The 14,098-nt window shown below is 40.4% G+C and overlaps 1 protein-coding gene across 22 annotated transcripts in view; it reads right to left on the bottom strand.

The window, feature by feature from the left end:
• Positions 1 to 13,819, bottom strand: part of stxbp5l (syntaxin binding protein 5L) — a 150,818-nt gene extending 136,999 nt beyond the window's left edge. For 21 of the 22 annotated variants that reach the window (XM_035950486.2, XM_023275188.3, XM_023275193.3 and 18 more), the window contains exon 1: positions 13,081 to 13,819. In XM_035950486.2, coding sequence (XP_035806379.1) covers positions 13,081 to 13,248 — 168 coding nt within the window. In that variant the 5' untranslated portion in view covers positions 13,249 to 13,819. The remainder of the gene's footprint in view (positions 1 to 13,080) is intronic. The other variant, XM_023275200.3, reaches the window with a different exon arrangement.
• Positions 13,820 to 14,098: the final 279 nt, after the last annotated feature.

Raw genomic sequence — 14,098 nt, 5'->3', positions numbered from 1 at the left:
CCTTTGATCTAGTCAGTAGCTGCCCGAAATAAAGAAGAGGCATAACTGAATGTAGAGAGAAGACGTTTGGAAGGAGGAGTAGAAGAGGAGGTCTGGGATTTCTCAATGTGGGAAACATGAGTTGAAAAAGAGCGGTTACTAAACATAGCATGATCCCAGTCATTTCCTATCAGGCAAAGTCTTGTCTTTGTTTTCCAGCCAAGAGTTAATGTTTATTCATATACTATTGGTTGTTCAAGAAAAATACTTATCAGCTCTTCTTCCAGTCCAGGACATTTTTTTTCTTTTTAGTCTTTCAATACAAAAATGCAACATCTGCAACATGCATATAGAAAAGGAAAGGAAAGGCAAGAGGCTTGTACAGCCTGCTTAGATAACTGCATCCTTTTGGTTGCCTCCCCCCACCCCACCCCCGTGACCCTAATGAGGATTAAGCGGTGTATAGATAATGGATGGAAGTTGTTTCAATAGCATTTCTGTGTCTGTAGATTTATGACAACTTCTACTATCAACTTATTTTTCCCAAGCAAATTCTATAGTAATTCTAGATAAACATCATTTTTTTAATTATAAAGACCTCTTATTTGCAAAAAATTCTTCAGCAGGCAGGATGTAATGGGACATACAGAACAAAGAAAAACAGTCACTGTTTTATCGACATGTGATCTGAGCCACTTTAACAATGACTGCTTGGCTCAGAAAACTGAGAGCAAAAACATAAACGCATGGTATGCGGCACCAGGCAAGCATGATCAGCCTTTGATATCAAACACTATCCTCAGTGTCATTCTCTCGTGTCTATTGCCATGAATAAAGCAATTCATGGTTTTCAGGGTAAGATTCTGTATCATGCTGGTAACCAAAGGATGAAGGGACTTTCATTCATCACTGAGACTGAGGCTGATCTAATAAGCACTTCCTCCATGCTGCTGCATGACACATGAATGCACACACACACTCTCACACACAGAGAGAGCAACCCACAAATGTGCGCAGGGTGAGAATGCAATATGAGAGCTCAGAAGTATGAAAACGAATGAATGAGCCTGGATAAGCTTCCCTCTCTGCTGACTGTAGTGGGCTCATTTGTATTAGAGCTGCAGACTACACAGTGTGGCCCCAGGGAATAGGGGAGAGTTGCTTACATACTATGCATTTGCATGTTTGTAAATGTACATCCAGGCATTTACATTTAGTCTACAGTACTGTGATTTGTTTGGAGGCATGATTATATGCACATAACCACACAGATGCCTGTGGACACATGTTCCAGACTAGTGGTAAATGAACAATTTCTGTCTTGGCTCCTGGATTAATTGAATAGTCTCCCTGTGAGGGTCATCACAGCAAACTCCGTTGAGTATTTTAAGTGTCTGCTCAAAACCTATTTAGTCTAGTGCTTCCTTTTCTTAATTTGTTAGTACTTTGGAGCAGCAATTTTTTTCGTTCTCCCTTTTCATTCTTGTGTTTGCTGTGTTTTATTTACCAGTTCTTATAATACATGTACAGCTTGATGAAAGCCCACTAAGGACCTCAAAAAGACTCCATAAATGGTCACCACTCATTTAAATTACTTCTAATTCAAGACTTAAATCAGGTGCCCAGTCTGCCAAGTTTGAAGGAAATCAGATTAAAGGTTGTGGAGAGAAGACAGAGATTCCAGCATTTCTTACAGAGATGCAGCTGCTTTACATCATATTAAAAATGTGCATGAATCACTCTTTAACATTGATTATATAGCACCTTCTAGGTTTAGCTAGGTTCTACAATCGCTCTCTTTAAAATGTGTTTCTTCATGCACTCATTGACACGCTAATAGTGGTAGAGCTGCCATGTAAAGTTGCTTGCCTGCCATTGGGAGCAACTTGAGGTTCAGTGTCCAGAAACCTCTTGCTATGTGGACTGACCTAATGGTGACCCTTTGATTAGTGGACAACCTGCTTTACCACATTTTATACTTATCTACAAGAAAATACTGCACTGATGTGTGCAGCATGCATTCTCTTTGTGTCTGGCATAACATTTAACATCATTATTCGCATTTGACCCCGTAATGTTAAGCCCATGTCGCCTCACATGAAAGCGTGGGCTTAACAGTCACACATACATATTCTTTTCTGCAAGTGCAGAGCAATATCGTCTGTTTCTGTGTGTGGATGCGGAGGAGACGGTCTTTGCAGACCGCGACATCATGTCATGCTTTCATGCAGCCGTGGGGTCAGAAAGCAGCCATGTGTGGATGTACTGTATATGTGGTTTAACCTTTTAAACACAGCAGCAGGCATGTCAGTGAATCAGTCATGGCATCAGTGCCGTGCCTGAGGCAAAAAGTTGGAGTGGACAAATTAGTCACGTGTTGCTACTCACGACTCTATAATGTAACATGTCGCTCTGCCAACTCATGATTGCTGAAAAGAACCCACATTCACACATGGGTGGCTTTCAAGACAGAAGTTTGTTGCTCTTAGGTATGTTTGGAATATTCTTATTTGTTGTATAGCTGCGGAGCTACATTTAGAAATTGAGTTTAAGTTTCAGACATTGACTTGGACTCATTCCAGATGCCCCCATTGTACTCTATTTAAAACTGACCTTACTTCTTTAAGTGTAAATTATGCCAGAGTCCCATCCTGTCTTCACTTAAAATCGACTTTACAGAATACTTTACATAAATTATTTCTAGTTCATCCAATAGGTCCTGACAATAGCCTACTTGAAGGTTTGATGACCAAAACTTAGTGTTCAATAAAGCTGGTAGTGAGTGAGAACAAGATATAACAAGCAACACGGATGTCTGAAATAAGTCCAAGAAAGACACCTGACATTAATACAGATTCTGACTACATGACTTGAAATATACTGAACAGCAATAAACATTTCTGTCTTTCAAACCAACAATGTGTGAATGTGAGCTCTTTTTTTAGTCATCTTTAACAATTACAGAAGTCAGGTTGGTTTAAATGGAGTACAGCAGCCGCACAGGAAATGATTCCAAGACAGATGTTATAAAAACTTTGATTTTGAACTAAGATATTCTTTGAATGTCTGCAACCGAAGTTGAAAACACATTTAAATGCTGTTTTAAAAACGTCATTTTGAACCTTATAAGGATGTCATTTGGACATCAATAATAAATGTAAAAAAAGAAAAGAAAAAGAAAAAAGTTCTTTAATTCCGGCTCCACAGCAGGCATCTTTTGAACACTCGACAATGTGCTTAGTGGTTTGCTTGCACACTGTCATCGCACTGTGCCTCAGACGCACTGATTGTCCAAACTAAAGCCATTAAAAAGCTAAAAATGCATTTTCCTGTGCCACTTCAAAAAAAAGAAAAAAGAAAAAAGAAAAAGGAAACATCCCAGTGTTATGAAAATGAAGTTAATTTTATTTGTAATACTGGAATATACACTACCATTCAAAAGTTTGGGGTCTGACCAATTGTCTCTCAGCAGCAGGTGACAGTTTATGTTTTCTGCCTGATCGTCACAGTAACACAACTGTACCATGCACTTTAAACTTACAAACAGCTGTTTGCACAGATTGTTTGGGGATCTGTAGCTGCTTTGAAATGTTCCTAGTAACTTTCCTGACATGTTCAAGTCAGTGATAGACTTTTTGAAATCTTTGATGAGCTACTCACAATTTACTATTGTCGTGTTTGTGGCTGAGTTTACTGAATGTATCAAATGAAGCTTAACTGAATTGCCTCAGAGGAGTCATCAGCTGTAGTCAACTGTAGTCATTCACGAGAAGTTAAGAAGCCCTGCTACTAAAAGAATTGAATCAACACAACTTTGTACATTAGCAAAAGTGACCATTCAAGTTGCTGTATGGGTATTTTGACCCAGCAGATCATGTCATATATCCAGGATACCTATGAAAGAATCAAAATGCATGTTGCTTTTTTGTGACAAAGACGAATGTGTTTCACTGATTTTGTAACTGAAAATTCAGAGGTTTAGCATTCATTGGAAACTGAAGACTACCATGATATACATTAGTCTTTACAAGGGTTTATAAAGTTTTGTTCATACATAACAATGACGGTACTAAAAATAATAAAACTAAGCGCTGGCTTCTACATACGCCTTTCAGAAACATCAAGTATGTGAGGTTTGTCAGGTTCTTGAGAGTACATTTCTGAAGAGCGAAAGGATCCACTACCCACTCAAAGAGGCGAGGAAGAAACCTCATGTTGGTTTAAAGCTTTGCAGTGCTGCAGTTCCAAGTGATTTGTTTTTCATAATTAAGTTTCAGCTGAGCAGTCTAAGTCATGCACTGAAATATAGTGTGTGCACCGCTTTGTTACATTTCTCACACAATGCAGTGTACGGAAAGAGCAATATACGTGTGAAAAGGTGCTTCACTGACCTTTCTCTGCAAGTAGCCACACATTGGACAAAGGTTAAAGGATGAGGCAGGATCAACAGATTGTAAGAAATTGTTGACCAGCTGCGTGTTTTACTATGAAGACAGGACATTCTGAGAAATTACTAGCATTTATGAGCTGTCAGTACAAAATTGATCAGCTGGCTTTAAGAAGATTGACCTCCACTATCTCTCTTTTCCTCAAACTTCAACAATAATGCTGTGGAAATACAACCAACTGGGATACGAAAATCAAACAAATGCATTGTGGATAGAGTCTTTCAGCAGCAGGTGGGGACCTGAAAGTAGCCTATAGTGGTTTTCACAACCAACAATCTCAATAGTAAAGTCTTTTCCATAAGAAAACCCATTTTGATGGTTTTCTTTGCTGAGAAAAGAAAAAGTACATCTATATTAAAATAGAATTTCGTTCTGAATAAGAACAGCACATCACACAAAAGAGGAATCCCGTGGGAGCATTCCACATGATGGAAAACTGAGTCAAATGAAGGGCTGTTTGAAAAGCTCACTTGATTATATTTGCACAGCATGAGGTGAGGCAGGCAGGCAGTCTGCTGTCACCGAATGGACAAAGCGTTTTGAAAGCCCACACAAAATCAAGGGGAGGCTATTTCTCTTTTGCTCTCTCAAACACATGCTGTCACACACATGAAATGTAGAATATGATACAACAGTTCATGTTTTCATACAGAATCACAGATTCCTACATCACTCTCAGCATGCTGGTTTTGAACACTTCAATAACGGTGTCATTTTTTACTCCTCCACACAGCCTGATACATTCATCCTGATGTTTCATATTATTGCTCATATAATTTCTTTAAGAAGTTTCACATCATTTCTAGAAAACAACAAGACAGACAGACGATTCTTTAAGTAGGTACTTAAGTACAACTTTCAGGGATGTGCAAGGATGTTGGCTGAACACACTGTACCTCTTGAAAATCGCATGTCTCACTTGTATACAGTTCACAGAATATCTCTCCCACCTATCACTTTTTCCCCATCTTCCTTCCTCAGCCTGACATCAGCTCCTCCTTAATTGATCCCACACTGTGGCTTCTGACAGGCAGCCGACACATGGTAATGTGAGACTAGCTAGAAGTCAACCCACTGAGTCATCATGGAGAGCTTGTGGGATCGCTGGTGAGGGAGTGAGGTGATGTCATCTTTACCAGCCCATGTATCATGCTGTCAGAGGAGGGAGACCTCTGAGCTGCAAACATGACTTTAACAAGCATGAGTTTGACGAAAGTGTTTCCTTCATCAAAATAGTTGCACCCGACCTTCTGAATTTCACACAAGCAATTTTGCTCATGGTTTATGCATGGACATACTGCAGACAATTTCTACATTTGTTTACCATCTAAAACTGAGGTGCAAATGTGTGAAACAATCTTTAGTATATCTCACAGTAACATCAGTTTGTTGCATGTAGGGAATGCTGAAACTCATAGATTATCAATTAGCAGCTTCTTCAAGTGCAATAAAATGAGTGGACAACAAGACAAACTTAACACTAAAAGAAAGGTCTGCATGAAGATTCAAGTGACAGTATTATCAGATGTATTATTTGTTAAAGAATTCAATTCCCAGTCAAAAAATAAACTGTCAGCAGGCTCACAATGACAATGCTAACGTACCCCTCAAGTAGCAGGTAGGATCTTAGATGAGCGATAGAATTTGGGATGTCTCAATCTGGTCTCAATGGTCAGGACTGGGGCCAATGAAGGTAAGGTAAGTGTGTGGTATCAAACTTAAGCAGATTCCTCAATTCATATCCTCTGTCACACGGAGGGACAGTTAGTGGCAGGACACTGGAGATGCCAATTTTAACAGTTTTATTCTTAATCAATAATAAGCCACCTCATCAGTAAATGATCAACAACACCAGTTTAGCATAATAAACATCTGCGCTGAGTTGATGCTACTGTCCCAACCATTGGACAGCCAGCTAAAGTAGCTCCGTTAGATTTGCCACTAGACTACCGGAACATTGACTTATTCAATGCTAGTCTGTCTATAAGGCATAAGCTCTGGCTGGAGTCCATTAAGCGTCACAGAAGTCTTTGTCATGTTGGACCTTTGCTAGCTAAACCCCTGTAATGCTCTCTGTTTGCCAACACTGAAGTGCCAAAAGTCCAAGAGCCCACCTTCTTTGGTCGCAACAGCATGCAAATGTTCTGATACATGTATAGATAATAGATGCTTTTGTCTGTTTTGAGGCTTGTGGAGCCACAGAACGCCCTACCCTCTTGACACTACATCTCACAAAATGCCCTCCTAGAGCTTTACAACAAGGTTAATGACCACCTACACAACATTAAGAAACAGCTAGAATGCATAAATGCATTTTTTCTTCTCAATGCATTCAAGAGCTTCAGTTGTCACGTGCATGCATTGGATTGATTTAAATATTATTGATGTACTTGAAGTGTGCGTTATCTAGAAAATGGTATCAGACTGTTGCTCATTATAGGTATATATCCAAAAAATAGAGGAGTTGGATTGGACTGAGGGCAAAGAAACAAAAACAAAACAAACAAACAAAACAATTTGATTGGGACAACCGTATTTGAATACTAGCCTTTGCTACATAGCAGATCATACTAAGTGCTGTCGGTGCTGATTGGAAGGTCATCTTGCAAGTGTTTGGTCATGAACCAAAGAGATGGACAACAACATGAATGAAAATACTCTGGCAGTAGAGCTCACCCTCCAATGAAAGCAACTTGGGGTTCAGTGTCTGGGCCAAGGACACTTCAGCATGTGGAGAGGCGAGGGATCGAACCATCAGCCTTGCCATTAGTGGACAAGTACCACCTGAGCCATGACCGCCTCAACTAATCAACCACATAGAGGGACTAGAAGACAAGTGAGGGGATCCCAGAGGTAATAATGATACATCCTCTGTACCACAAAGGTCTGTACAAACTAATCCTTTAAGTAGGTGTTGATATATTTTTGCAAATAAGTGAAAACTTTGATCTGCTGTTGACACTAGAAATGTTGGACTCACTAGATTCACATGACTTCTTCTACGGGGATCACAAATCTATACAAAAATTTATTGCGATCTTTATTAAAAAAAATGTTTCGATATTTCTTTATAAACCAAGCTGGTGGTTTCTGAAAATCCTCAAAAACAGTCCTATGTCATAACTGTTATACAAAGAAGAGTAGAAATTTGCTTTTTGGGGAATGAATCCCATTAAAATGTCCATCTGTGATCCAGAAGGGCTGACTGCAAAATGCAGCACAAAGCATCTAAATTCTTCTATTAAATTAGTCATATCTGGCTATCCTAATGGACATAAAACGGATGTTTTTTTCAGAAATCTAATTTGAAATGTAATTGTGCTGCTGTTATGAGTAATCGTACATCCCCTTCTGAGATTAATCATTTATTAAAGGAGATTAAAAATGTGAATGGGGTCAAGCTGTCCCCGAAGTGCACCTTTTAACAAGCATCAGATTCAAAAATATTAAAGAATTTAAAAACCTAATAGAGTTCAGACATGTAATTTCAACCATACAATGGAGACCAATAACACATCCACCAATTTTGCATGAGCAGTAATTATATTTACATCATATGAAGGATGGTTATTCTCCCTGTGACGTGCTGACATATCCTCTTAAAACATCATGCATGTATGCATTCAGTTTCTTTAACCCTGTCTCCTAGAATTTATGTTCATGTAATGAGGAAGCTGTCTTTGCAGATAGTTTGATGTTTTCTTCTTCTGCCAAAATATCTGATCTTCCAGTATAACTTCTACCTGCAGTGAATTTAGCATTATTCAGCTTTTGTATTGTTATGTTTAGGAACTCACAGCACTCAGTCAAGGTTAGGGGTAGATTGTGGTCTGGTTTAATACAGAAATATTTGCTGTGACTTGTGACATAATGAACTTACCATGATATAACTTAAATTGAACTGCATTTGGTGCCTAAACCTAATCTCAGAGAAAACGGCAGATACAAATCCTGGCCTCTGACTTTAACCACATACTGTCGACCCAATGCAGTTCATAAATGTAGCACTTCACTCAAAAAAAATGTTGCCTGTGACTGGAATCCAGCCAGTGATTGCTGCTTAATCATAAGCAGCAAAACAATTCTACATGTATACACATTATAGCAGCAACGCGGTCTTTCTGATGCAGTAACTGATTTGCTCATATCAAATTGTTAACCCACATTCATCCAGGCATAGATTGTAAACCTGAATATGCAGTGAAGACCTGCTACAACTAACTCTGCATCACTTTACGTCACAAAACAGAGCTGGATTCATGCATGTGCTCATCTTTCACAATAAGTTATATCTTTCATCAGTCTATACACATCTGTGTCTATATATATTCAAAAATTAAAATGAATAGGGTTGTTAGAGCTATATTCTTCATGGCAACAGCTCAGACTTAATGAATATGGAAACCATCACTTTCTATTGATTAGAATTCTATAGTGAGTACTTCGCTTTAGAGAGGTGGTGGTGTAAAAGAGAAGTGACACATGCAATACGAATGAAGTAATTTGAGGTAAAGACCAAATGACAGTCATTATAACGGACTCTGGCAAGACAAATTTGCATGTTAGTGACTATCCGACTACGAAGAGCATTTTTCCACCAACACTGTTGCCACAGACTCTGTGGACTGCACATTATTTTAAGGAATTTTTGGACACTAATGAAATAGTGGAAACATGCTGTTAATACAACATAATCTCATGTTTCAAGTTAGAGGAGCTTGTAGCAAGTAGAAATAACAGATAACCTAAATGATAGTACTTTTCACTAAGTAACACCTTGAAAAAAATTTAAATAAAAATCTAGCCCAAATTGCGTTATTTTGTTTCTTCCGTTTACATCTAATTTTACCTGTAGAAAGTAATTAAATATCACAGACATGGATTTAAGTAGTTGCAGGTCTTTGGGGTCCTGCAGAGTCTTTAAAAAAGCAATCAAGATATACTTCACGTTCCATCTCGTTCCAAAATTACTCCACCAGTTTGACATCTGGAGATTGCGCAGGACAAGTAAGTAAAGTGATATTCCTGGAAGCAGGCTAAGATAAGAGGAGCTGGAACTACCGTTCTGAGATGGGGCATGAAGGGATGCACCTGGTGAGCAACAGTGTTTGCATGCAGTTTGCACTTCAGTAAAACGAGGCTTCTCTGTTGTAAAGCATGTCAGGCGAACACTTCACATCATTAAACCAGCAGCAGCAGCAGCTCTTAACAGTCACTCAAGATCCTCGATTCAAGCTGGTTACACCGAATCCTGATCCTGTCATCAGCATGTGGCACCACAGATCAAGATTTGTTGCTTGTGGAATGTTTTTTTTCTACCATTGAATCATCCAGTTCATACTATCACGTCCCAACTGTAGCTTTTTCTTCTTGTTCTTATCTAACCCAATGTGGCTCTCTCAGAAATAGTCCACCTACTTCTAAGCTTCATGTTTTTTTACAGTCACTCTTGTCCTTGAAACCGAGCTGTTATTTCCATATTTGTAACCTGCCTGTCAGCCTGAACAAGTCTGATCATTCCTTCTGACCTCTCTCACAGTAAAAGTGTTCTCATCTACATAAACCGTTGACATCTTGCCCTTTTTGACCAAATTTGCAGCTTTTGTGTACTAAAGGTGAAGCTGCACACTCAAAACATAGTTGACAAGCTTGTGTCAACCCAGTGCTTTTGGAAAACTAATAAAAAAGGGCATTTTCTCGCTTTATTTTTTTTATGTTTGGGTTGCTGTACAGCAGTTCTAGCCAGAGGCAAACTTCTGCTACTATTCTATTTTTTCGGTTTGATGTCCCGCTCAGGCTTTGCTATGGTGTGACATGAATGCTCGGAGGATTTTTTTTTTTTTTTTCTGGATCTACTACTGTTTTTGAGAAGCTATAATTTGACACATACCTTATGCTAATGTGGCAGAATATGTTGTTGTGGTAAAATATTTGTAGGTCAAGTGGAATGTGATAGTTAACAGTTATTTCCAGTCCAAAAGCTGGATTTTGTCAGTTTGGTTTGAGGAAGTCCAGTAAATATAATGCCTGCTTAGCCTTAACCACCATTCAGCCTCCTGCCATCCTTTTGTGATCATCTTTAACACTAACACAACACTAACATGGTCAGTTGTGCATCACTATACTGTAATAATCTATCTTTGTTGTCACACAAATGCATACATATCCATCTTTACCATCAAATAACAGCAACAACAAGGTCGATGAGGTGGTTAATGTTTGGTTACAAGGGTTCTTGCAGTGTCGTCTGAAGGAAAATGATCAATCATTCTTAGAAACACCTACTTATTGTATCATTCAGTCCAGTTAATTCAGTAATGCAATTAGGTTCAGTGTCTTTCCCTCTCTCTGTTTCCATTTTCTACCTCTAACACAAATTGAACTCATTTTGCTCTCAACAGGAATCAATGTATAGATTCAATGAGACTCTAAACCACCATCTCCCTCTGCAACTCCTTCAGTCTGAGTGAGATTTCAACAAAACCTTTCTATAATCACTCTACAGCTTCTTTCCTGTACACATAAAACTGCTGTATAACAAAAACTGAGTTGTTGCATCTTCCCACACTGCACAGTGAGGACAGAAGTCATGACTAACTTTGAGAAGTTAGCCAAACACTCCCACACATACTGCACCAGCTCATGGAATCACATCTCCATCAGAAAGCACAGATCCCATCTAAAAATATGTAGGGCAATGAATGGTAACGGTAAATTTAGATGACCGCCATGTAACTCTCTCTGCTGTGCTGATTTGAGGTAAAAATGAAATTCTGTGTGTAACTCTTATTTTAGTCCGTGTGCTTAGTTTATATGCAGGAAGTGATGAAACACATTCATTTTCTTTGTTTATTCTAACATTGGATTACGTAAAATTCCTGTTCGACCTGAATGAGAACAAAGCAGTCTCTGCTATGTACAACATGCTCGTATTTCCTAGCTCACTGAATGAGGAAAAAGGTCAGGGGAGGCAGGTTTGTACTAATTACATGGTTCTTACAGCTTCTGTGTGCATATCTGCATCAAACATTCTGCCCGGCATAACATGAGGAAGCAGAATCCTCATTAGAAGATGAGCAAGACAATAACAAGGGAGAATTTTTACCTTTTTTTTAAAGGCATATTCACTTTTACATCCTTCAAAATACTGGTTTTATTCAGCTTTTAATATCAGATAAGTTTTTAGCATGTTTTAGAGCTCTGTCAGAGCTAAATATTGTGGATTAGGACCAGAAATATGTCTTTTTAAAATGATAATTGAGATGTAATCTATCCATGATAGTGTTACAATACCATGAAGCATTGTTGCCCTGAACCTTTTCTGCACTAGGAGCATAAACTGACAGATGTAAATGGTGCAGCTATGTTGCCTCTTCCTCCTCCTCCCTACATGGCTGTCTCTCACTCGCTTCACACACTCATATAAACACAGACATTCAGCCTGCACACTAAAAACACAGAGGAAACGTGGTGTTGGTGGGACTGAGGGCATATCTGTACATCCAGGTCTTTTTTTGTGAGAAGTTCAGTCCCCCATCAATTCTGCAACTCGCTGAGGAGCAGCAGCTTCCTGCATGGGACCAGGCCATCATGCTGTTCTTTTTTCTAGCAATTTCTGCCTGCTATAGGGTGCTCTGCAGCATCCTCTTCAGCTTGTGAATCAACCTCCCTGCTCAGTCTCCTCCAGCACCCACACCCTCCACCCCCATCCGCCAGTCTGCCCAATAATAACACAGCTCCTCAAAACAACCCCGTTTTTTTCTTTGTAAAGGTTTCTCAATGAATAATTCACAGCCAAATCCAAAATTTAACCCTGTTTCTTCATGGGTGAGGAATAATCGCTGCAGTCAGCTCCAAAATGCATCCAGAAATGGGTTGCAATGGGCAGCAGGAGCAGCTATAAATACCCCCCTTCCTCCTCCTCCACCTCCACCACCTCATTCAGCACCCCTCCCTCAGTCTTTCCCAGTGAAAAGCGCATCAGCTAGGACAGTACTGCAGGGTCCCTCCGCTGGCTTGATGTGCACTTTTTAATGCGAGGGAGGGACACCAGTTATGTCATCGCTCCTACACCATTCGTGCCTGCTCACTGATGCAATGGGGGGTTTTTTTCCTTTTTTATGTTTTTTTTTTTTTTTTTGCTGCTATTCATTGACTTCCTTCGGACTGTTTGTAGCACATGTGTGTGGAGCTGCTGCAGCCTTACAGCAGCAGGCTGAGACTGTGGCTGAGCTGCACATACTGAGGGGAGCTGGAGAGAGTCCAACACTGATTTATGTAGATAGACAGCAGCTGATTCTAATAATAATAATACTAACAATAAAAACAATAAAGCTCTGATAAGATTGGAGCTTTTGAGGATTTCAGCGTGCCTGTGCTATACCTGCCTCCACTCTCAGGACATTTGGAAACCAGGAGCTGTCCGTGGTGCTGAACTTTCAGCAGCTCAAGTCCCAACAGATTCAACTTTTACGACCCTGTTCCACTTAATGGCAACGAGCCCGCAGGCATCATCCCCCCTCCTAGCACCATCTACATATGTAGAAAAAGGACGTGTTGAAGCACGATTTTAAGGCGTTAGATGCTGTTCCTGAGGCTGGACTGTGCACCTCACTCCTCTAAAGGCCTACTACTGATTTCTTAATTTACCCACCTTACACAGCTGAAAGTTTTCCGACACTAGTGTCTCCTGGACGTCGATCTCTCTGGGAGTTGGCGCCGCGGTGGGAGTCCCGGCGGCGCTGCCGCACGATGGAGATCCTATAGTCCCTCCGGGAGAGGAGGTGGTCAAACCATCCAACACCTTCCGAAACTTCTTCATTTTTAAATCGTTCTTTTGTACGCTTTGAGGTTATGGAAACAGTGGAAGAACTCTGCTGTCTTTGTCTTCCAAAGTATCCACTTAGATGCAAGATCCCAACTCGTTCAGGCAGCTGAAGGCAGAAAGCGTCGCTCCCTGCAGTAGTAGCAGGGTAAAGGGAAAAAAAGAGATCCCCCTCTCTCTCTTAGGTGCAATTTAAAAAGTCATAGAGGCGGCTCATCTTGCTCTCTGGCGTGTGTCCACACAGAATGAATGCGTCTGATCCACTGTGATCTGAGGATGTCAGCCAACGTTGCAGATGCAGGTCGAGTATCTCATATCAGAGCGACGGCTGCCGGAGCTACTCAACTTCATCCTCCTTCTTCATCCTAAAGTCACATCCAGTGCCGAGCTTGGAGAAGAAAAAACAAAACAAACCAAAACGAAAAAAACGTGCACCTCATGTCATCATAAATAAGGAACCGAGGTGCGATGTTTTTACGCAAACATGTCAAGCAGAAGTGGGCAGATCCAAAAAAAAAAAGAAAGAAAATAAACTTGGAGCAGGTTAGTCCACTCCCCCCCGAACCACCACCACCACCACCACCTCCCTCCCGCCCCCCAGGAACAAATAAAGGGACTTTCTCTCACAACACTGTGGCTGCCAGCAGCAGGAGGAGGATGAGGAGCCAACAGACAGGAGACGCAGAGGCAATGCAGTTAAACGAGTCCTCAGTCAGGCCACGAAACCACACAAGTCAGGCATCAAGGAGGAGGAGGAGGAGGAGGAGGAGGAGGAGGAAGATGCGGTGCGATGGCGGGGCTGATCTATGGATCGATGGGAGAATTTTTGTGAATATCATCCAGCTGC

The sequence above is a fragment of the Amphiprion ocellaris genome, chromosome 11 (assembly GCF_022539595.1).
Source record: "Amphiprion ocellaris isolate individual 3 ecotype Okinawa chromosome 11, ASM2253959v1, whole genome shotgun sequence".
Taxonomy (NCBI): Eukaryota; Metazoa; Chordata; class Actinopteri; family Pomacentridae; genus Amphiprion; species Amphiprion ocellaris.
The sequence above is the reverse complement of the archived record's forward strand: the minus strand, read 5'-3'. Positions and strand labels throughout refer to the sequence as shown.